General features: G+C 40.8%; 1 protein-coding gene across 3 annotated transcripts in view; it reads left to right on the top strand.

The window, feature by feature from the left end:
• CACNA2D3 (calcium voltage-gated channel auxiliary subunit alpha2delta 3) overlaps positions 1 to 25838 on the top strand; it is an 848944-nt gene that overhangs the window by 434829 nt on the left and 388277 nt on the right. For all 3 annotated transcript variants that reach the window (XM_070455902.1, XM_070455901.1, XM_070455900.1), the window contains exon 9: positions 9806 to 9880. In XM_070455902.1, the coding sequence (XP_070312003.1) occupies positions 9806 to 9880 (75 nt within the window). The remainder of the gene's footprint in view (positions 1 to 9805; positions 9881 to 25838) is intronic.

Here is a 25838-nt window from a genome sequence, read left to right as displayed (position 1 = left end):
CCGACTCTCCGCAACCCCATGGACTGCAGCCTCTATAGTTTGCCTTAATTTTTTAACCAGTCCCCCTTTGTTGGACACTATACAGTTACTAATCTCTTTTCTACATAAGAGTGCTACAATCCATGGACTCATGCATGTATTTTTGTAAGACTGGGTATGCTTCTGTTGAATAAACTCTGCAACTTAAATTGCTTCACTGAAGGAGGGTCTGCACAGAGTTAGGAATTATCAGAATGTCCACTAAGTAGGGTATAATATTTACATACTTAGAAACTGTATTGTCAGCTTGATCTGACGTAACTAAATACCAAATACTGAGTGGCTTAAACAACATTAATTTATTTTCTCCCAGTTACAGAGGCTAGAAAGTTTAAAATCAAGGTCTGGCAAGACAGTTTCTGATGAAAATTCTCTTTCTTGCTTGCACATAGTCACTTTCTGGTCTGCCCATATGGCCTTATCTCCCTATGCTTATGCAGAAAGAAAGAGAAAGAGGGCAAGCTCTCTCATATCTCCTCTTATCAGGGCACAGTCGCATCACAAGAGTGCTAATTTCCTGACCTCATCTAACTGCAATTGTATATTATATATGGCCGTAATAATATCTCCCCCTGGTCCTATCTTCTAATACCATCACACTGTGGGTTAAAGGGCTTCAACATACGAAGGACACGAACATTCAATCCATAGCAACAGTATTTTGAGGGTCCTAATCACTAGATTTATAATTGGCAAGTCTTCATTTGCATGTCCTTAAATCACCTCTTCCAACCCTAAATGTATTTCACCAATTTTACCTTGACAAATTATGTGGTGATTTATTCCTCTATCTCTTTTTCCAATTTTTACAGTGGCAGAATTGCTCTAGTAGTATGTTGTATGGTTTCCCTTTATCTGTCTAAAGTGGTCACTTGGCTGTTTAGAGGAAGACCCCGTTGCAGGCTCTTATGAGTATAGGGGGCTGTGATATTTGAAACTCCATCAGGATGCCCTCCAAATCTGTTTGAATGCATTGTTCTTGTTGACTGCATTCCATTTACGGGAAGGGACATTATCATTTCACCCTTCATTACACTGTCAATTTTCTCTTGCTTGCTGGGTAGATGTTTCAGAAGACTTTTCAGTGTTTCCAGTTCAGTTCGGTTCAGTTATCAGTCATGTCCGACTCTTTGCAACCTCATGGACTGCAGCATGCCAGGCCTCCCTATCCATCGCCAACTCCTGGAGTTTACTCAAACTCATGTTCATTGAGTCGGTGATGCCATCCAACCATCTCATCCTCTGTCGTCACCCTTCTCCTCCTGCCTTCAATCTTTCCCAGCAGCAGGGTCTTTTCAAATGAGTCAGTTCTTTGCATCATTTGGCCAAAGTATTGGAGTTTCAGCTTCAGCATCAGTCCTTCCAATGAATATTCAGGACTGATTTCCTTTAGGATGGACTGGTTGGATCTTCTTGCAGTCCAAGCGACTCTCAAGAGTCTTCCCCAACACCACAGTTCAAAGGCATGAATTCTTCGGTGCTCAGCTTTCTTCACAGTCCATCTTTCACATCCATACATGACTACTGGAAAAGCCATAGCCTTGACTAGACAGACCTTTGTTGGCAAGATAATGTCTCTGTTTTTAAATATGCTGTCTAGGTTGGTCATAGCTTTTCTTCCAAGGAGCAAGCATCTTTTAATTTCATGGCTGTAGTCACCATCTGCAGTGATTTTGGAGCCCAAGAAAATAAAGTCTGTCACTGTTTCCACTATTTCCCCATCTATTTGCCATGAAGTGATAGGACCAGATGCCAGGATCTTAGTTTTCTGAATGTTAAGCTTTAAGCCAACTTTTTCACTCTCCTCTTTCACTTTCGTCAAGAGGCTCATTAGTTCTTCTTTGTTTTTTGCCATAAGGGTGGTGTCATCTGCATATCTGAGGTTATTGATATTTCTCCTGGCAATCTTGATTCCAGCTTGTGCTTCATCAAGCCCAGAATTTCTCATGATGTACTCTGCATATAAGTTAAATAAGCAGGGTGACAATATACAGCCTTGATGTACTCCTTTCCCTATTTGGAAACAGTCTGTTGTTCCATGTCCAGTACTAACTGTTGCTTCCTGACCTGCATACAGGTTTCTCAAGAGGCGCGTCAAGTGGTCTTGTATTCCCATCTCTTGAAGAATTTGCCACAGTTTGTTGTGGTCTACACAGTCAAAGGCTTTGGCATAATCAGTAAAGCAGAAGTAGATATTTTTCTGGACCTCTCTTGTTTTTCTGTGGTCCAAGGAATGTTGGCAATTTGATCTCTCGTCCCTCTGCCTTTTCTAAATCCAGCTTGAACATCTGGAAGTTCACAGTTCATGTAGAACTGTTGAAGCCTGGCTTGGAGAATTTTGAGCATTACTTTACTAGCATGTGAGATGAGTGCAATTGTGCAGTAGTTTGGGCATTCTTTGGCATTGCCTTCCTTTGGGATTGGAGTGAAAACTGACCTTTTCCAGTCCTGTGGCCACTGCTGAGTTTTCCAAATTTGCTGGCATATTGAGTGCAGCACTTTCACAGCATCATCTTTCAGGATTTGAAATAGCTTAACTGGAATTCCATCACCTCCACTTGCTTTGTTCGCAGTGATGCTTCCTAAGGCCCACTTGACTTCACATTCCAGGATGTGTGGCTCTAGGTTGGTGATCACACCATCATGATTATCTGCGTCATGAAGATCTTTTTTGTATAGTTCTTCTGTGTATTCTTGCCACCTCTTCTTAATATCTTCTGCTTCTTTTAGGTCCATACCATTTCTGTCCTTTATTGTGCCCATCTTTTCATGCAGTGTTCCCTTGGTATCTCTAATTTTCCTGAAAAGATCTCTAGACTTTCCCTTTCTACTGTTTTCCCCTATTTATTTGCATTGATCACTGAGGAAGGGTTTCTTATCTCTCCTTGGTATTCTTTGAAACTCTGCATTCAAATGGGTATATCTGTCCTTTTCTCCTTTGATTTTCACTTCTCTTTTATTTATAGCTATTTGTAAGGCCTCCTCAGACAACCATTTTGCCTTTTTGCATTTCTTTTCCTTGAGGGTGGTCTTGATCCCTGCCTCCTGTACGATGTCACAAACCTCTGGGGAGAAAGTAAAAAATACAATCTTAATAATGTTGGAAGGTTTTGTACTTTATAGACTTTTTGTTTGTACAATTCTAATTTTTCCTTGCCATTTGATTTTCAGTGCCATAATGGGGAAGGGAGGAAGGGAATTTAAATAGTGGAAAAAATTTTCCTTGCCCATTCCAGCCATTTTACATATTTTCATGTTTGTATTACCTTCATTGCTAAGTGCATCTTATATGTTATACTGAAAATTTCTTTCCAGATCTTTCCAGAGAATAAAAATGAAAAGCTAATGCTAAAACTTGTTTTAGTTTTCCTGAGCAGGATATTGCAAAATCCTTCTAAGATCAATGAACTAAATGATTAAATTATGAAAAAATTGTTGAAATATGAGAGTGATTTTGTGCAGTTGAAGTTAAAATTTAAGGTTAAACCACTGGTGCATGAAAAGAGATGTTTCTGACAAGAGAAAAGCCATAGTTTTCTGATTCACTTTGAAGTCTAACTCCAAGCCATGCATTAAATTAACAATATTATCATAAAAATGAGAGTGCTAATTCTGTTCCATGCTGAAATTTGAAAAATGATTTTACAGAAGCCTAAGCCATGCATTAAATGAACACAGTATTAACTGGGCAGATATTGTTAAATCAATTTAAATGCCTCCTGTAGGCCGTGTTTGTGCAGAGTTGAATAGAGAAGAGCGTCATTTGTTAGTTCAGCTCAGAACTTTCTGGTGCCCTGGTTTTAATTTGCAGATTTTCTTCAGAGCTGTTTCTCCTGTGCTTTGCTTGCTGTGGATTTGCTTTTTAAAGTAATCGATTCCGTATTAAAAGTATAAGGATGGTATTTTCTTTCGGCGCTCATTTGTTCTGTATTGCTAATTATGTCCAGTTGTGTTTCAGATTACACAAGAAGCTTTTGTAATGCAAAAGATCCCTGGGATGCCTTGCATTGGTGAAAATATTGTGGGTTCGTCTGCTTCATTACATAATCTCTACACATTTTCATTCTAAAGGTTATTTAATCAAAAGTTCATCAATAAAGCCATAAAAGTATTTAATAGAGTTACAGCAGTTCTGCATCACACATTGTATAATCATGCCAGGATTTTAACTCTATGGTTAAAGTTTGGTTTTTGTTTTGTGCCACTTAGGATTCTCTAAAATGTACCGATTTACTTCCTTTGCATTTTATCATCTGTTTTTTGAAGAGTCTAAAGATTCTCATCATATTATTTAATTAATTTTTTTTGTCTTTGTGTCAAGTTTTTTTCTTCTTTAGGCTTTGTTTCTAATCTTTTCCATCAGGAATCTTTAATTTTGCCTTTCATTTCTTTGTTCTGGTTATTTATTTATTCAGCAAATGTGTTGAGTGCTATGAGTTAAGTACTGGGGCTGCTTTTGTAGGTAAGGAAGACAGGTTTTCTTCCCACATGAGCTTCAAGGTTTTGGGTTTGTATGTGTTGGGTATGGATGCAACCAGGAAGAAAGAAGGTGCTCGCAGTTGAGTGTAGACAGAGCAGTCTCAGAGAGGGGCAGGATAGTGGGGAGGCTGAGAGAGCAGAGAGCTGGGACATGCAGCAGGCTAGGGACTCAGTGGTGGCTTCTTGGAATAAGCGATGATGAAGTGAACACTTTAAGACAGATAGGTATTAACCAACGGTATGCAGTGAGGTAGGGCAGGAAAAATAGCAAACAATTGAGGAGGAAAGTGCTGTTTTTAGATTGTAATAAATCCTCTCCCACCCTCAGGAAGTGTAGACTTAGCTGGCTTGACCGAAAGGAGTTCAGTGACTGGATGTAGTGGACTGGGGGGGTGAATGTGGGAAGCAGAGAGAACAGGTGAGTGGAGGTGATGCTGAAAAGAATAATACTGGGTTGAGAGGGTCGGTCCAGATCAATCTGTGTGTTCAGCCAGGTAAAGGAGCTAGCGCATCCCCTGAAGACATGGAAGAAGTCTGAGCTGCAGGGTGACATGTCCAAATGTTCCCTAAAGTCTTTCCCTTCTTCATGAGGTCTTTCCTCAGTCTCTTTTATAGGCAGCTGATCATCTTTTTCTGTTAGGCCTGAGAGATGCATTGCTTTCATTGATCACCTCCAGCTTCCAATGTTAAACAGGGTTTTGAATCCCCAGTATCATGCAGAGCCCACAGTAACCTGCCTTTTGCTCTTCAGTCTCTGGGCTGAAATTTACACAAGCCAGCATGTGACACGATTCTCCACCAATGCTAAAGCTTCCATGAATCTTGGCTGGTGAACCCAACCCATTTATTCTTTGTTTTTAGATTCTTCTCCCCAAAGTTCTGGCCATTCATTGAATGAAACTTGGCTTTCCTCTTTTAGATCATCATTAAAATTCCCATTGAGGATTTTGCTGTGTCCTTAAAATGAGAGATTTGGGAGTACTTCCAGAGATTGGTAAAAAGGAAAGAAAAGGCAGATAGTGATGTATCCCTTTCTTCCAGAGTGTAGAGTTTGGTGGTTGGCCTGAAGAGAGAGTAGTGGGTTGTAGCCTAACATATAAAGAGTAACATGGGTTTCTTTTGAGTAACTCTCCCTGCTTCCCGCCTTTTTTTTTTTTTTTTTTTTTTTGGGGGTGGACCATGGGCACTTCCCTGGTAGCTCAGATGGTAAAGAATCTGCCTGTGGTGCAGGAGATCTGGGTTCGATTCCTGGGTCAGGAAAATCCCCTGGATAAGGGAATTGCAACCCATTCCAGTATTCTTGCCTGGAGAATCCCATGGACAAAGAAGCCTGGCAGGCTTCTTTGCAGGGGTCGCAAAGAGTCATACACGACTGAGCAACTAACACTTACTAACTTAACGACAACATCACAGATAAGTACTTTTTCTTGTGAGAAGGAAAAGCCTATATTACTGAGCATGTTCTTTTACTAATAGAGGTAAGAGGAAGTGTTTCCATGATTACTGCACAGTGATGATCATGGACAAATTTAGCCAGTGTTTGATATCTGTGATACATGGCAAATGCTTAGTTAATATTCAGGAGGGAAACGAACAAAGGATTTCATGGCAGATACCTTCCTACGAGGGGATTTGGCAGTAGGCCACCAGAACTGTCTTGGCTCCCTGTCTGCCAAAGACCCAGGTTCTTGGGAGGGTTCAGAGTTTGGCGAGGAGTAAGGCAGCATGCAGACGCACAGTGTGGTGGATTCTGCCTCAGGTGTTTAGGGTCACATGTGCGTAGTGGAGCAGTGCTTTTTTCCAACAAAGACGGTGTCTGTGCTCTCTGGGGAGGGCAGGGGCATGCAAGCCCTGTTTCCAAGAGTAGGTCATGGTCATTGCCCCACCTCGTTCCTGCTTAGCAAGTACCACCTCCTGTATAGTCTATCTGTCAGTCTTCTACGAAGCACGCAGCACAGTCACATAAATATTTTCTTTCTTTCTTGGTCTCATGCACCCACACACTTTCTTTCTCTTTCTTACATGAAGGTTCCATGTTGACTCTTCACTGAATCATCTCATTTCATCCTCACAGTAAGTTCATGAGAGATGTTGTTAACAATCCCCATTCCCCTAATATGAACACTGACTCTAAAAGAGCAGAGATGCTTTAGCCAAGATCACCTAGCCAGTGTGTGACTGAGCCCAGATTTGAACCCACCCTGTTTGCCCCAGTTGCTTTAGCTCTGCACTCTACCCTGTGTCAGTCAGAGGAGAAGGCCAACCAGCCAGGCAGAAGGAAGAAGGAAGCTGACAGCGACTGATACCTTGAGTCTGTGTGGCAGATTCTAAGTTCTTTAAAGAGTGAAAGTTCTTTGTCTGTCTTCTCACCATGTGATTAGTGGGCTGGGTGGACAATCTCTAGGGATGCCTTGACTTTCGCTTATCCTGCTAGAGACTCCTTCCATTTTCCAGAAATGTTCAGGAAAGACTAAAAAGTTCGAGGAGAGAGGGAGGTCGTTGAGTACCTCCCTAGAGTTCACTCCTAGTCATGGGAGGGAGCCAGAGCAAATGACAAAACATTATTGCTCTGGCAAATGATTATGTGGGCTTATTCAGTGGCTCAGTGGTAAAGGATCTGCCTGCAATGCAGGAGTCACAGAAAACACAGGTTCAGTCTCTGGGTTGGGAAGATCCTCTGGAGGAGGGCATAGCAACCCACTCCAGTATTCTTACCTGGAGAATCCCATGAACAGAGGAGCCTGGAGGGCTATAGTCCATGGGGTCACATAGAGTCAGACACAAATGGAACGCCTTAGTATGCACGCAGGCAATGATTATGTGCATTGCATCCTTTTCTATAAGACCATTGATATCTAATTGTTTAAGTAGAGACGAAGGAGAACTGAAGGAAGCCATTGTATCTTAGGAGTGGTGGTGACCAGATCTTTATCGTAAATTGACTCTGCCATCTAACATCACTGTTTCACAAAGTAGAGATATAGGGGACATCCATTAAAAATGCAGAGATGGAAAGTTTTCCAAATGGAGAGCTGCTGGGAGCCTGGCAGCTGCTCCGCACGCAGGGCACTCTTGTCCCCTCTGGAGGAGCGCTGGGTAGCACGGTGAGCATGCACAGCCCATGGGCCTCTTCGGCACAGCCGCCTGGCGTGTGCTGTTCCCTCACATGGACAGCTGAGCCCAGCTCCCTTTGGTGATACAGTCCAGATTGCTCAGCATAGTTTTGTCCTGATGCAGTCAAGGGAAATTAGTTAACTGCAAGCTTGGATGATGCCACTAACAAGCTGGCGGGGGTTCAGAAGAGCAGATTCCTCCATTGTGGCCACGACTTGTACAGTGACAGTGAGCATGGTTCTGATTACCACACATGTTCTTCCTTGATGAGGGCAAGAACTTCTTGGTCTTCTTTACTTGTAAGCCCCCACTGCGGCCCCCCACATATCCAGACCTTTACATACCAAAGCAATTTCAGGTATTTTGCCTTGTTGAATCTTCACAGGGGCCTATGGAGGGTTAACAGAAGGTGAATTAGCACGTTATACATAAGACTCTGGGATCAGAGATGTTTAGTGATTTCCCCAAGACCACACAGGTAGTGTATGACTGAATCAGGACTTGGACCCAAGAGTTCTGACTCATGCCTCAGATTATGTAACACTAAGAAATCAATATTGTGAATGTGTTTCAGGCAAAATATACTTAAAGTTTTTAAATTTACCTGAAGAATATAGTTGAAAAGTTTTGGACTGTAAGTTATGGAACAATGAAATGAATGAATGAAAATTGTTTTGCTATATAGACATCTCATAACCTCATGGAAAAGGCCTCAAGGAGGGCAACTGCAGTTTGGTACAGTGGTTCAACAGTGTCAACAAGGACCCACACTAGATCTATCTTCCTGCTTTGTCTTCCTTGGGCCTTGCTATCCATTTGTAACCTTGTCAACTTTTGCAATCTCATGGTTGCAAAATAGCTGCTACAGCTCCACAGTAGCATCCCAAGAGGGAAAGAAAGCAGTGGATATAGTATTCTGAGTTTTCCTTTAATGGAAAGAAAAAAAGCTTATGGAAACTGCTCAGAAAACTTACCTCTTGTGTTTTATTGGCTAGGAATGGATTACTTGGCCACTCCCAGTTGCAAGACATGTTATGAAGTCCTGTATCCAACTGGGGGGTCCAAATTCCTGTGATTGACTAAGAATAACTATGCTTCAAAAATAAAAGGAATTAAGCTTTAGGAATGGACATAGCATCACCTTAGACCAAATCAATCAACAGAGGCCACTTCCCAGAGGAAGTAAGAGTGAGGTGGCCCAGAGGATGAATAGGCACCATTTGGGAGATTCCAAAGGAGAACTTCAGGCTGGAGGCCCAGTGGTGGAAGGTATGAAGGTAAAGATGGGTCATCTCGGAGGACAGGAAGGGAATTAGGGCTGACCAGTGCTGAGTTGATGGGGAGGGCTAATAGGTGAAGATGATAGAAAGGTTAATGGGCCCAAGTGTCCAGAGCCCTGCCAAGCCCTAGCAATGTTCCTCTGCAGAGCAATGGGGAGCTCTGAATGGCATTGACAAGAGAGGGCATGATTAGATTTGTGTTTTGAAATGTTCCAGTTTAGCTACAGTGCAGAGTACCATGCTTGATGAGAAAAATTAAAATAAGAACACTCAAATGTCCTCTTCCTTGTTGTGAGTTTTGGACAAAAACAAAGCTGTATTGTCTGGGTATTCTGGAATCAAAAATGATTCCTGGCATTGGCCTATGTGGATAGTGATGTCACTACACGTGTGTACTGCTTTGACCAATACCACAAAGCCTCCTATAGGGGAACATCAAGATCTCTGCTTTCCAACCTTCTGTCCTCACTCATATGTGACCTGCACATGGGTCTTGTCTCCATGAAACCAAAGGCAGGAGCTAGAGTCCTGTCCACCCAAGTTTGGAACGCTCTTTAGATCTCAGCTGGACCACATGCTGTCAGCCATACCCCGGGAACCCCTGTGTTTGGAGTCACTCTTGAAGGATTATCAGTTAACTGTGCACACTCTGGTCACTGCCATCCACCGACATGCGCTTAATAAGTTTCCCGCTCAAACAAGAAATGAATAAAGTTTGTCTTTGCACTTAAACACAATTTTTTAAATAGGGCCACCAATTTAGAAAGTCACCTAACAGAAATGAATTGAGCGTGTGATCATGCTGCTTTTTTGTTTGTATATGTTATCTTTAAATTATTGTGTACTGTTCAAATGCTTAATTGTTTACTCTTGACTGTTTCTTCCCTTTGCAGTATAATGAGGAGCTTCACTACGTGGAACCTTGCCTGAATGGAACGTTGGTGCAAGCCGACAGGACAAACAAAGAGGTAAGGCCTGCTGCTGGGCAGGTGCCTGGCACACCCACCTCCCTCACAGTGATCACTTACAATTCTGTCCTAGTTTTTAGAAACTCATCAAATGTACTGCCTTTTCACTGAGGGTCTTGGAACCCAAGTGTATAGAACATTTATGAAGAGACCTAAATAAAATCATGGCAGTGAAATATATTGAGTTTAGATGCTCACTGGTTATGAAACATTCACATTGATTTTCTTTTTCTTTTGCTCTAAGCACACCCTTTGTTGTACTTTTCACCCATATTGACACCATTGAAAGCATACAGCTCTTGATGAGATTTCAAAGAAAATTGAACCCACTTGCTATATCTCTTCTTGCACTTAGTAAAAGTGATTAAGTAACTGTTGGGAAATATTGGGGTTCAGTTCAGTTCAGTTCAGTTCAGTTCAGTTGCTCAGTCGTGTCCAACCCTGCGACCCCATGGACTGCAGCATGCCAGGCCTCTCTGTCCATCACCAACTCCCGGAGTTTACCCAAACTCATGTCCATTGAGTTGGTGATGCCATCCAACCATCTCATCCTCTGTCATCCCCTTCTTCTCCCGCCTTCAATCTTTCCCAGCATCAGAGTCTTTTCAAATGAGTCAGCTCTTCGCATCAGGTGGCCAAAGTATTGGAGTTTCAGCTTCAACATCAGTCCTTCCAATGAACACCCAGGACTGATCTCCTTTAGGATTGACTGGTTTGATCTCCTTGAAGTCCAAGGGACTCTCAAGAGTCTTCTCCAACACCACAGTTCAAAAGTATCAATTCTTGGGCGCTCAGCTTTCTTTATGGTCCAACTCTTACATCCATACATGACTACTGGAAAAACCATAGCCTTGACTAGATGGACCTTTATTGGCAAATTAATGTCTCCGCTTTTTAATATGCTGTCTAGGTTGGTGATAACTTTCCTTCCAAGGAGTAAGCGTCTTTTAATTCCATGGCTGTAGTCACCATCTGCAGTGATTTTGGAGCCCAAGAAAATAAAGTCAGCCACTGTTTCCACTTTTTCCGCATCTATTTGCCATGAAGTGATGGGACTGCATGTCATGATCTTAGTTTTTTGAATGTTGAGCTTTAAGCCAACTTTTTCACTCTCCTCTTTCACTTTCATCAAGAGGCTCTTTAAGTCTTATTCACTTTCTGTCATGAGGGTGGTGTCATCTGCATATCTGAGGTTATTGATATTTCTCCCGGCAATCTTGATTCCAATTTGTGCTTCATCCAGCCTGGCATCTCTCACGATGTACTCTGCATATAAGTTAAATAAGCAGGGTGACAATATACAGCCTTGACGTACTCCTTTTCCTATTTGCAACCAGTCTGTTGTTCCTTGTCCAGTTCTAACTGTTGCTTCCTAATATTGGATTGGGATAACTTCATGGATTAAAAGGTAAGCTTTACAAGGATAGGGAGTATGTTACTCTTGACTGTATCCTTAATGCTCTGGGCATTGCCTGCTCCATAAATATATTGCCTGAAACAAAATAAAGGTATGTTAATGGAATAAAAGTTTCTTTTACAATTGGAGCATTCCTGGAAAATTTCCAGGATACATTTCTATAAAATTCTGTTTTCCTTTGGCCACCTTTAAATATGTCAGTGCCACCATCACAGCCATCACCAGTAACCTCTACAGGGCCAGGTGGCAATTTAGGTTGAAAGTGTAGCTGTGGCTGCAACAATATCATACCTCCTGGGCCTCAACACTGCCGCCACTCACTTTATTTGGTTGTACCTGCCATGTGGTTACAATAAAGTAATGCTCCTTCCCTAGAGAGTAGGCGTGGCTTAGGCAATGGCCAGGGTAGCCCTCTGTGACGTTCTGTGCATGTGCTGTAGGAAGAACCACTGGCCCAGTTGGGGAGCGAGTGCTATTGGTGCTATGCTAGATGCAGGGAGTAGAAGTGTGGGCATCTCTGAGGGAGTGAGCCTAGAGGATTGGGAGAAATTCATTACAACTGGAACACAGAGTGAGAAGGAGAAGTTATGCCAGAGTTAATATCCAACCTTCAGTCTGAGGGAGAAGCACACTATAATAAATTTGCTTTTAGGAGAGAGAAGCAAGTACCTTGTAGTTCAAAGAACAAGTGTATCCAGGGACTGTTTGTTTATGGTTATTTTTTAGGGTAAGATAGGAAAAAATAAACTTACAGCCAAATTTCTCTAGAGACTTTCTCTTTTGTTGGCCATTGCCTGGGTCTAGAGTTCACCCCCTTGCCAATTTTTCTAGCATTGGAATATCTTCCAGAGTCTTAAGAAGGTGTCCAGTGATGGTGCTTGCAACAATAAATAGAAAAGACGCTTAAAATGCTTCCTTCAAGTGGATTCCTAGATGTGCACAGGCAGTGTGATATTTGGGGATATGAAGTCTTAGAATGAAAAATTATTAGAGAATGTGAGAAAAGAACTTCACTTAAAATTGCCTTAAAATTGACACTTTTTTAAAAGTGTCAACTTTTGAATGTTGACACTCGAAGTAGTTTTTATTAAAATTAACCCAGGCTTTTGATTCAGCCAGTATAGAGTAGCCATATTTTAATCAGCTCCCTCCCCTTAAAACAGAAAAACTGTGGATATAACACCACCAGTGAGTATAGGAAGACATGCAAGGTGGAAAAAAAGTGAGCTGCGAAGACTTAAAGACTTGGAGGCAAGTTCCCTCGGTTTTTTATTGATTCCCAGGTATCCCAAATAGAGTGCTCCAGAAGTTTCCTGCCTGTGCCAAAAACAGGTACAGACAAAAATCCCACAAACAGTAGCCAGTATTAACAAGAATCTGATGTTGAAATTTAAATTAAAAAAATGATTTTTAAAAAATTGAAATGTTTCAAAAGCAGTTAGGAACTTTCTTGAAATAAATGCAAACAATATAAAATCTCAACAAAGAAATATAAATGATAAAAAAGAGCCAAATGGAAATTATAGAACTGAAAAATACAGTCACCAAAATAAAAAGCTCACTGGATTAGCTCAACTGGAGATGACAGAAGACAGAATCAGTAAACTTCAGGACAGATCAATAGAAATTATCCAGCCTGTGCAACAGAGAGAAAACAGATTGGAATGAAATGACAAGAGTCTAAGGGACGCGTGAGACAGCAGAGGGCTAGAATTTATGTCATAAACATCTCAGGAGATGAGAGAGTGGGACTAGATAGATATTTTAAAACATATTGGCTGAAAACTTCCCCAAATTAGTGCATGTTCAAGAGGCTGAGCAAATTACAAGTTGGATGAATCCAAGTAAATTCATGAGAAGACAATATAATTAAATATAATAGTGTGTGTGTGTGTGTGTGTGTGTGTGTGTGTGTATGTGTGTGAAGTCACCTCAGTTTAGTTCAGTTCAGCTGCTCAGTTGTGTCTGACTCTTTGCGACCCCATAGACTGCAGCACACCAGGCTTCCCTGTCCATCACCAACTCCTGGAGCTTATTCAAACTCATGTCCATTGCATAGATGATGCCATCCAACCATCTCATCCTCTGTCGTCTCCTTCTCCTCCCACCTTCAATCTTTCTCAGCATCAGGATCTTTTCCAATGAGTTGGTTCTTCGTATCAGGTGGTGAACGTATTGGAGTTTCAGCTTCAACATCAGTCCTTCCAATGAATATTCAGGACTGATTTCCATGTATTTAATTAATTGTTAATTAAAGTATATCAAACATATAGTTAAGATCCGTTCCTTCACAAGAGTTATTTACATTTTGATAAGTAGCTCTTCAAGCCTCAAGAGATTCGTGACACTTGGAAATGAGTGTATAACAGTATAAATTTCACAGACAGGTATTGGGAGAAAATAAGGAGATAGCTCTACTTCCTCAGTTGTTGCCATTTTGCCTGCTGCCTACTTACAATACCCGTTCCTCTCATCAGGTGGCCAAAGTATTAGAGATTCAGCTTCAGCATCAGTCCTTCCAGTGAACATTCAGGACTGATTTCCTTTAGGATGAACTGGTTGAATCTCCTTGCTGTCCAAGTGACTCTCAGGAGTCTTCAACACCACAGTTCAAAAGCATCAATTCTTTAGTGCTCAGTTTTCTTTATGGTCCAACTCTCACATCCATACATGACTACCGGAAAAATCATAGTCTTAACTAGATGGACCTTTGTTGGCAAAGTAATGTCTCTGCTTCTTAATATGCTCTCTACATTAAATCATAACTTTTCTTTCAAGGAGCAATTTTAATTTCATGGCTGCAGTCACCATCTGCAGTGATTTTGGAGCCCAAAACAATAAAGTCTCTCACTGTTTCCATTGTTTCCCCATCTATTTGCCATGAAGTGATGGGACTGGATGCCATAATCTTAGTTTTCTGAATGTTGAGTTTTAAGCCAACTTTTTCACTCTCCTCTTTCACTTTCATTAAGAGGCTCTTTAGTTCTTCTTCACTTTTTGCCATAAGGATGGTGTCATCTGCATATCTGAGGTTATTGATATTTCTCCCAACAGTCTTGATTCCAGCTTGTGCTTCATCGAGCTCAGAATTTCTCATGATGTACTCTGCATATGAGTTAAATAAGCAGGGTGACAATATACAGCCTTGATGTACTCCTTTCCCTATTTGGAACCAGTCTGTTGTTCCATGTCCAGTTCTAACTGTTGCTTCCTGACCTGTATACAGATTTCTCAGGAGGCAGGTCAGGTGGTCTGGTATTCCCATCTCTTGAAGAATTTTCCAGTTTGTGGTGATCCACACAGTCAAAGGCTTTGGCATAGTCAATAAAGCAGAAGTAGATGTTTTCCTCTCAAGTTGCCTCAGTCACGTCTAACTCTTTGTGACCCTGTGGACTGTAGCCCACCAGGTTCCACTGTCCATGGAATTTTTCAGGCAAAAATACTGAAGGGTATTTCCATTTCTTTCTCCAGGAGATCTTCCCCACCCAGGGATCCTACATAAGGGAAAAAAAGTGAAATCTGCCAGAGAGAAAGGACATATTATTTAAATTAACCAATTTGAATAACAGCAGATTTTTCATATGAAATCATGGAGACCAGAGGGAATTACCATAGCATTTTTCAAATAGTGAAAAAGTGCACTGTCCACCAGTGTTCCATATTCAGTGAAAAAATTGTTCATGAATAGAGGAATAAAGACATGTTCAGATGAAGGAAAACTATGAGAATTTTCTTACCAGCAAACCTGCCATTAGAGAATAATTAGAGAATTTCTCCAAGCAGAAAGGAAATAACAGAAAAAAAGCTTGAAACTTCAGAAAGGAAAGAATATTGAATTGGTTAAATATAGGAGTAAGTATAATATAGTATCTTAATTCTCAGGAGATTTTTTAAAAAATTTTATTGAAGTTCCCAAGTGGCTCTGTGGTGAAGAATCCACCTACCAAGCAGGAGATGTGCGTTCGATCCCTGAGGTGGGAAGATCCCCTGTTGAAGGAAATGGCCACTATTCTTGCCTTGGATATCCCATGGACAAGGAACTCTGGTGGGCCACAGTCTGTGGGGTCACAAAAGAGTTAGACATGACTTAGCAACTAAACAACAACGATCATTGATTTACAATGTTGTTTTAATTTCTGCTGTACAGTAAAGTGACTTAGTTATATATATATATATACACACACACACATATATATGTATATGTATAAATATATATAAACTTTTCCACTATAGTGTACTCACAGGATTTTGAATTATGGTTCCCTGTGCTATACAGTAGGACTTTGCTGTTTATCCATCCTATATATAATAGTTTACATCTACTAATCCCACACTCCCAATCCTTCCCTCCCTCATCCCCCGCTTCTTGGATAACTACGGATCTGTTCTCTATGTCTGTAAGCCTGTTTTTCTTTTGTAGATAAGTTCATTTGTATTGTATTATAGATTTCACATATAAGTGATATCATGTGGCATTTGTCTTTGTCTTTCTTTTTTAAAATTTATTTATTTATTTATGGCTGCACTGGGTCTTTGTTGTTTTCTCTAGTTTCGGCGAGGGGGGCTACTCTTTGTTGTGGTGTGTGAGCTTCTCATTGTGGTGGGTTCTCTTGTTGCCGAGCATGGTCTCTAGGCACACAGGCTCAGTAGTTGCCCTGTGGCATGTGAGATCTTCCTGGACCAGGGATCAAAACCTATGTCCCCTGCCTCAGCAGGCAGATTCTTAACCACTGGACCATCAGGAAAGTCCCTTGTCTTTCTCTTTCTGACTTACTTTGCTTAGTATGATGATCTCCAGGTCCATCCATGTTGCTGTAAATGCCGTTATTTCATTCTTTTTAATGGTTGAGTAATACTCAGTTTTGTGTGTGTGTGTGTATCATGTCTCCTTCATCCATTCATCTGTCAATGGACGTTTAGGTTGTTTTCCTGTCTTGGCTATTGTAAACAGTCTCACTGCGAACATAGGGGTGAGTGTATCTCTTCAAATTATAATTGTCTGGGTATATGTCCAGGGGTAGATTGCTGGATCATATGGCAACTCAGTTTTTAGTTTTCGAGAAACCTTCATACTGTTGTTACATTCCCACGAGCAATGTAACAGGGTCCCCTTCTCCACACCTTCCGAGACTCTCAAATCATATTTGATAGTTGAAACAGGAATTATAACTTCATCTGATGTGGTGCCCAATATCTGTTCAGGAAATTCTTGTTATATTTGAAAGTGTGGAAGGTAAAGGAACCTAATTAGAAATAAGATTTCTACATTTCACTGGAAGTAGTAAATGCTGATATCAATAGAAAGTGATAAATTGCATATTTATATTATAGTTCCTAGAGCAACCATTGTGAAAACAATAAAATGAAGAATACTTAAAAAGTAATTAAAAGTCAATAAATAAATAGCATTTTCAGGGGGAAAGAAGCCTGATGTGAATATTGGCCTGTCAAATTTCTCATGCTTTGGTGAAATTCAGAAGATGGTGTTATAATCTTAACATATGCTTTGCACAAATATTGTTATGTTGTATTTTGTATTGCAAAAATGAGCTGCTTCTTTTAGGAAAATCAAAAGGCTTATATTTATATCTCAAAATGCTAATAGTTATTTTTCTTAAAAAAAAAAGTAGCTGACAAAAATGTAAGAAAAGAGAATTAGAGATGAGAAATTCAGAAGAAATGAGCAGGTACAAAAGATAAAAAGGAAGACTTAATCTCTAACATATCACTAATTGTTTTAAACATGATTGGTCTAGGCATACCAATTAAAAGATAGAGATTGGCCAAGTAAGATCTAAAAAAAAATATGAGCCAATCATATGCTTACTACAAGAAATTTGGTTCTAATACAGTGACAAATGTATGTTAAAAGTAAAATGATGGGAAAAGATACACTAGGCAAGCTTTAAAAGAAATAGAAGTGGCTGTATTAATATCAAGTAAAGTCATCTTCAGAGCAAAGAAAAATACTGGAGACAAAGAGGGGCAGTATCTAATGATGAGTGTCAATCCACCAGGAAGAAACAATTTTAAGTATGTTTGGACCAAACTATGGAGTTTCAAAACACATGAAGCAAAAATTAAGAGTTGAGAGTAGAAATAGAAAAACTTGCAGTTATAATTGAGAACTTACATACTTCACATTTGTGAATTGCTAGACCATTAAACTGAAAATCAGCGGGGATATGGAGGAACTGAGCAACACCATCAATCACTAAAATCTCGCTACCATTCATTGCATACTTTACCCAACAACCGTCCAATGTATATTCTTTCAAGTAAGCACTGAACATTAGTGAGGATAAAAGAGATTCTGGGAATTCCCTTTGTCCATTTTGTCCTTTGTAGAAGGAAATGGCAACCTACTCCACTATTCTTGCCTGGAGAATCCTGTGGACAGAGGACCTTGGCGGGCTGCAGTCTATAGGGTAACACAGAGTCGAACGTAGCTGAAGTGACTTAGAACGCACTGCCAGCAGTTAAGACTCTGGGTTTCTGGGACTTTCTTGGCAATTCAGGGGTTAAGACTCCATGCTTCCAATGCAGGGGGTGTGGGTTCAACCCCTGTCAGGGAACTAAGATCTTACATGCCATGGGGCATGACCAAAACTCAAAAGGTAAAAGACTGTGCTTCCACTGCTGGGGTCCCGGGTTGGATCTCTGGTTGGGGAACTATGATCCCACATGTCACACAGTCAACAAAAGTAAAAGAAATGATAGACCTTGGGTCATAATACAAACCTCAGCAATTGTAAAAGAGTTAAAATGATGCAGAGTATTTTTTATGATTATAACAGAATCAAATTAGAAATCATTAGCATAAAGACATCAGGAAAATCTCTATAAACATTTCTAAATTAAACAATATACTGCTGAATAATTCATGGGTCACAGAACATCTTGGAGGCGATTTTGAAAATATAAAGCTGAATGAAAATGAAACGACAATATATCAAAATGTGTGGGCCAAAGCTATAACAGCATCCAGAGGGAAATTTATAGCACTGAATTCTTACAATAAAGAGGAATGCCTCACACTAATAATTTAACTTTTACCGAAAGAAACTAGAAATAGGAGAGCAAAATAAACCCAAAGCAAACAGAAGGAAAGAGATAATAAAGAGCAGAAATATTCTGCTAAGAGACCCAGGTTTGATCTCTGGGATGGGACAATCCCCTGGAGAAGGAAATGGCAACCCACTCCAATATTCTTACCTGGGAAGTCCCATGGACAGAGGAGCCCAGCGGGCTACAATTCATGGGGTCGCAAAAGAGTCAGACACAACTGAGTGACTAAACAACAACAGAAATCAGTTACAGGCATACTTCATTTTATTTTGCTTCAATTTGTTGCACTTTGTAATAATATTGCAGCTTTAGCATCCCTGCATCAAGAAAGTCTGTTGGCCCTGCTTTTACAACAGTTATGGTGATTTGTGATCAGTGATCTTTGATGTTAGTGATCTGATTGTTTTGTGACACTACAAACTGGACCCACTTAAGATGGCGAACTTGGTCAGTAAATGTTTTGTGAAAGTCACTCAGTTTTGTCTGACTCTTTGCGACCCCATGAACTATACAGGCCACAGAATTCTCCAGGCCAGAATACTGGAGTGCATAGCCTTTCCCTTCTCCAGGGGATCTTCCCAACCCAGGGATCAAACCAAGGTCTCTCGCATTGCAGGAAGATTCTTTACCAGCTGAGCCACAAGGGAAGCCCAAATGTTTTGTGGTTTAGTGTAGTTCCAGCAAGGAACTGCAGACATAGACAAGGAGATTCTTGTAGACATAGACAGGGAGGTTCTAAAGTTTGCACAGAAAGGCCCTATAATAATAAACAGTCTTGAAAAGAAAGGAAGGAAGAGTCATCCCCACTGTCCCCAGTGCCTGCCCCGTGTGTCTTCTGCGGACTTTGATTCTGCAAGGTCAGGTGCCCATTCTGGATCCATAATTGCATCTCCAGTGTGTGGAACAGCCCAACCAGCAGCCTAGTCTGGGTGTCTACAGCTGTGGAAAGGAGGCAGGCCTGTGCTGGACAGATCTACTTGGTTTTCCAGAATGAAAAGGCTGGGCAACTAGGTCAGTACCTATGAGGTTGATGCTCAGTAGAAGTATTAATGAATGAATGAATGGGTAAATGAATGTATGAATAGATAAGCTACCTGGGAGAGGATTCTCACTGAATAAGTTTTCTTTCATTTCAATAGAAGATCCACAAACGTTGAAAACAAAAGCATGAAATGCATTACATTTGAGTATAATCAAAGCATTCTGAACTTGATTGTGAATGAAATTATCTGATTCCGGGGTTGACATTCCTTACTACTCTGTCTAGTTCAGTCCAGTCCCCTGAATGGCAAATTTGATGCCATTTTCTCTTTTTCTTTTTGAAATAGGGATGGGGATTATGGCCTGTATAAACTGTGTATAACTGGCATTGTGCATACACATTGATGCTAGCCTTCCATCCTCTTAGTTCAATAATTCTGACTAAAATGTGTCAAATCCTTTGGAATATTTCATTCTTCACTCAGAAACTCCATTTACCTCCTGAGAAGTTCTCATGACAGTGAAATAACAGATTCTTTCTTACCTTTTCATCTTATGACTATTTCCCTGATGGCCACTGAAATGCTACTTGCAGTTAATGAAAGGGCTTCTACAAGGTGACATCTGGGGTTATTATGTCATGTACCTTTAGTTCAATGACAGCTAACTCTGGTTTCCAAATATTTAGATGACCTCCTAAAAAAATAAAAACTGGGTAATTTTAATTAAAGCAGTATTTGATAAAATTCACTTTAGAAATTTAAAAGAGGAATGAGAGCATCTTGATGTCTTGAAATAAAAGAAAATGTTAGAGCAAAAATCACTGGCCTTGGACAGACTGAATAGTTCTGCTTCACAGATTTCCTGTGATTTTGCTTGACATGGCCCATGACACATCATTCCTGAACAAGTGATCTTGAGATTCTATTAAGCTTTTGTCTTTTAAAGGCATTGTTTACTGTCTAGAGAGAATTTTCTTTTGCTGCTTTGTGTACCAAAGAACTGAAATATTTTTTCTTTAAGGAAAGAGAAACCATGACAAATTGCGTGAGCCTGGAATTTAAATATAGCATTCAAATGAGTAAATTCTTGTCCTGATCTACTTCAGACCTTCTGAACCATTCATCAGACCTTAAAATGAACCTCCTGTGGTCTCTCTCCGGGATGGGAAGGAAGATTAGTGATATGGTTTTTCTCTGGTTTTATAATGAAGATGTTCTGAAATCCACTGAATTTCATGGTTCTGTTTAAGATGCATTTCTATTTATTTCTAAATCAGCTGATCTTAGAAACCCATGTCACTCTCATCTTTCTCCGAAGTTTTGATCTTTTCCCATGAGATCAGGAGACACTGAACTTCTGTGAATTAACAAAAATACACATCAGAGTTGTTGAATTTTCCCTAGTGTTGTTTCTGCCAGCCTGAACTTTGTCTAAAGAGGTATCCTGGATTCTGAAACTTCCCACTTCTCGTGGCTTTTTGGGCATCCAGTGGGCAAGTAGGTGTCCATTGTACAAATTTACCAATGTTATGGGAGTGAGGTGTATGTTATGAACTAACTGTAAGTGCAAAGCAACTCTGCTGCCCAAACACCAAGGGAGAGAAAATTGCAGAGTAAACACACACTAAGCCAGTTTTATTCAATTCAGAGTTAATAAAAGGTAGTAAGAATTGCATTGCTTTAAAAATGTCACGTTACATTAAAAATCCAGAGAAAATTTCAGAATAATTTAAATGGAAGCAAACATTTTAGATCTAGTATAACTTAACACAGTGCAGCTCTGAACAAGAATAAGGTGGGTTTATGTATTTTACCACAAAAGACTGACAGTGGTCTAGTCTATGGTTAGGTGAACTACAAGCATGATGAGTAGCAGATCTCTAGAACTTATCTTGAAATATTGAACTATTGGTTTCCTCCTTATTGTCTTCCATCCTATGCCTCTCATTTATCTATCCATTTTCTTCTCTTGCTATGATGACATTTCCCACCACTCCTGTTCTCCATCATCTCTTTCTCTCCCTCCCTCCTTCCTTCCCTTTTTCCTTCCAGTTCTAGTCATATTAAAACCTCTATAGCCTAGAAGTCAGTGTGAACCCTCGAAAACCTTACATATGTTCTGTTTTCCATGTCTGGAACATACAGGTTTTTTTCCCCTTCCTATTCTCCCGCATCTCTTGTGCCCAGTTAACTTTTTCACCCTCTGACCTCAGATAAAATAACAGTGCCCTTTGTGGCTTCCCCATGAGGCCATGTGGTGATCTGGCTTCTCTCTTCCCTTCCCAGTGGCCAGAGTCTTCTTGCTGATGTTGTATTTGCCACTGTTTCTATTGCATCCAGCATAGGGCCAGGCCATCCATAAAGGGCACTGAATGGAGGAAGCACTTGATTTATCAGATCAAGTCAGTCTCCTGATCAAAGCCCTTCCAAGACTTCCTATTCCACCTAAAATGAAACCTAACCTCCTTTATAGTGAGTGCAATGCCTGCTGACCACCATGTGCTCTTTCTTCATCCACTCAGGGCATGGGGTAGATTTCTTTGTCATCACACTCTACACCAGGCCCATTACCACCTCAATAGGGTCTCAGCACCAACTCCTCCTGGAAGAAGTAGAAGCATTCATTTTTGGTTAGATCTTAGTCCAGAGGTCACCTTCTCTGACCCCTCCTCCATGTGACCTTACTCTGACTCATGTGAGCCCTTGTGACAGATGTTCCTTTATTTTTATTTACTTGTTCATTTGTCATTCACTACCTGAAAGACCACTCTGTGGACACATGCTCTGTGTTTCATCACTGCTGAGTCTCTTATAAGGAGCCCTTGGCCAAGTGCTCAGATATTACTGACTAAACAGGTGAATGAATGGAGAAAGGAGTATTCATTTTCTCATCCTGCTATAGTTTAAAATGAAGTCTTAGGTCTTGAGAGTAAAAGAAAAAGCTAGAGGTAGGCAAACTGGCAGCTGAAAAATGGAAGATGATAGCCTGATTTTGTAAGGAAAAAAGGCCAAGGCTGGTTTAGATGAAAACAGCTGTGAGTATATAAGCAACAGCTTGGAGTGTCTAGGATTTTGATAAAAGTTAGAGCAGTATACTTATATCCACCAGAGTTACTGTTTAGCATGAAAGTGTTGAGTTGTTGGGATGAATTGAAGTTCAGATCAATAGTCTCTGTTTTGGAGAGAGAAGTAGTGTTAGAGGTAAAAATGCCTAATTGTTAAGAACCAAATGAATGTGGCTATGAGTCTGACCACAGTGAGCAGCTGTCAGGCAGTGTGTGTGACCTCACCTCTGTCACACAGGTGAGCATCCTCTGTCCCCTTCCTTCTTGTACTATCACATAGGATGCTGGGAAGGTTTAATGGGAGAACGGCGTTAGGGTGTTTTGCAGGGCCGGCATCTTAACAAATTTGAGTAATTGATTATTTGCTTAAGTAATAATGATTATTAAAGATTTGTTAAGTTTTCCTGCCCCAAATTTTAACGTATAGAAAGATAGAGTATATAAAGAATAAACTGCGGTTCTCAGAACAAGCCACTTCCCAGAGCATCTCTCCCAGAGTGACCAGCCCTTCTGCATGAAATTCTCATGTTCATACATACCACCACGCTTATCCACCTTTTGACATTTTTAATGGGAACACTCAAACGGTTAAGCTAGAATGTGCTGTCCATGATTTCACAAGTATTTAGTCAAGAATCATGGGAACTGTACCTTGTAAAGTGGCATAGAAACAGGTCAGCACTTGGAGGCACACGTATGGGCTGGGCCATCATCGTAAACAGAGCAACCTAAGTTATTTTTATGGCAAGTGTCGCTGATGTGAAAATAGAAAAGAAAGTACAAATGGCATGAGGTCCTATAGCACATTGTAAAATCCTGCCTTTTTGAGTGGCAAGTTCAGCCACCTTAGCTATTCTGCTGTAACCTACTACAACATTGTGAATATCAGGGTGATGGGAACCCAGTCATGCCTCCCTCACACATCAACACATCAGTTGTTACTCCTTAATTTCCAAAGCCTCATCTTCTCTCTCCTTTCACCGGATCAGCACTGATTCTGGGACAGGAAGTCTCACCCTGCCATATCATATTTTATTTTGGACAAAATGAATTCAGAGCAACTTGATCAGAATAAAAAGCTATTATGAGCAACCTTATTAAATTGCTATTTTTGCAGGCCAAAAATAGTCTGATAGTTCAGCATTTCACTTATTTATTATGGACAGTGCCTGTTAGTTAGGCTGCAACATTAGGTGTACCCCCATTAGCCTGTCTGCTCCCAATAGGTTATACGGCTGATTCATTCAATCACTGTTAATTGTATAAATTAACTGTACAGGAACCTAGATGCAAATAAAGTAACTAATTAATAAGAAAAAAACAAAAACAATCTGGCAGTCAGAACAATGGACTTTCATATGCAGATTACCCCAGCAGTGTGAAAACATGGCCCTTCAGTCTGCTCTCTAATTTAGATTATTTCTGAGGGATTAAACCTCTTACTTTCGCCAGATTTGGTTAAAGTGACTTATGAGAAACCCCTGAAAGTCTTAAAGCTGTGTGACTTCACTTTGTGCTGTTCCTTTAGTCTGTGTATGGATGTCAGGCCATCCAATCATTAACTAGTATTCTGGCCACTCGGGCAGAGCCCCTGGACAGTAGGGAGCTGCCAGGGTCTCTGCCTCAGCTGCCGCCACTGAGCCTGGGGAGGACCATCCAGATGCCAGGCCCAGAGCCTCCACTCTGCCTGCCAAGGCCCTGGTGGTGAAAGCCAGCTGGCACAGGCTGTGTGCAGCCCTCGAGTTTGCAGCCAGTTAGTTGCCTGAAACACTTTGGAATTGGATTGGCGCTGAAGGCATTTCTCAGGAAGGAGCTGTTATCTGACTTCAGTTCTGCATCGTCAAGCATTGTCTGATGCAGCCTGTCCCTTCCGCGGGGGTGGGTGGAGGGGGTCGGAGGTACAATGGCACACTTGGTTAGAGGACGCAACAACTAACAGTAGGAAGCTTCTGCAGCCTTACTCCCTCCAGCCTAAGCCCCCTGAGCTGGCTTCACACATTGTGTGTGCCCTGTTGCTAATTCGAGAGCACTCCTCTCCATTAAAGGCATTCAGTGCACAAAGCGGAAGGTGTTTTTGCTTCTGTAGCTGCCTCTTATCTTTACAGAGAGAAGATGTTCTTCCATCTGTAATACTTAAAAAGATTTGCTTTAAGTCTAGCAGATTTCTAGAGCATTTGCTGTAAACTCTTACTGGATTGAGCTGGATTGACCTCATTTAGCAGCTCGCTGGGTCTTGGAGGGGAGTATCTAGCACAAATCAGTGTGCCTTGGTTGAAACTGCTATCTCATGATAATTCCACTAGGGAAGTCAGAAAGCTGCATGCCTGGCTTTGTCTCAAGGACTGGTTTGATTTTAGGGACTACAGACTACTGAATACCCAACATGAAGGGATGTGCTGTGAGGCACCAAGGGAGCTAACTCATAAATGGAGCCTCCTGTGGTACTTGGTTTTGGCTTTCCTTCCTTGCCAGCTGCATGAGCCTTCCATACCCTGGCTTCACTGTGTGTACATCTAATGAGCCATGTGTGGAAGCTGCAGGTCTTAGAAGGGGCAGTTCACTGAGAGCAGCTCTGACATAAAGTCTGGGGCCCTCCCTGTCATTCTGCTCCCTGGATGCTGCTCTGGACCTCCTTGCCCAGAGGTTTCTTCACTTGGGACTCATTTTCCTTGATAATCAAATGTTTATCTATCTATTATTTTTTGATGATGCCCAGATCGTGTGCCTGAGGTCTTGCACTTGGATTTGTGTGATCCAGAGTAGCTGACCAAAACCAATCACTCAAATTTTTATCATGGACACATCATGTTGGATGAGACTGGTCATGTTTGGCTAAAAGCATTTCGACTTAAATAATTTCGAAATTCCCATTCTCGTCCTCGGGGTGGTGAATGATTAAAACTTGGCAGCTAGGCGTAAGAATCCCAAGAACAATATTAAACAATGTGTAGATTCCTGAGCCCACTTGAGATCTACTGGATTAGAATTTGTCAGCCTGGAGTCACAGGATGTTTTTAACAAGTTGCTGGTACTTCTGTTGCAGTCTGTTCATGAACATATTATTTAGACATCACTGGGGTCTAGTACAACCCCAACACTTTTGCTTGAGTTACCCCACAGAAGTTAGCTGTTCTCCTTGGATTCGTTTGAATGTGGAAGCTTCTTATTAAGTATGGATCTTCTGATCTCTCATTACTGTTTCCATTCTAAACCTTGGGAGCCTGACTTAAATATTTGAGTTATTTTTAGTGAAAATATTAAATATTTTCATGGTTATGAGATGCCTTCTGAATCTCTTCATTTTTCCTGATATTTGACACTAGATGATTTTAATACCTAGCATATCAAACTAATAGTTGTGAAGGACTCCATGTACAGTCCTAAGTTAAGGATAAAATGCTGTATTCTTGTTTTATCCTTTTAGG

This window comes from Odocoileus virginianus, chromosome 26 (genome assembly GCF_023699985.2).
Source record: "Odocoileus virginianus isolate 20LAN1187 ecotype Illinois chromosome 26, Ovbor_1.2, whole genome shotgun sequence".
Taxonomy (NCBI): Eukaryota; Metazoa; Chordata; class Mammalia; order Artiodactyla; family Cervidae; genus Odocoileus; species Odocoileus virginianus.
Note: the sequence above shows the minus strand (reverse complement) of the source record. Positions and strands in the feature narration are given on the sequence as shown.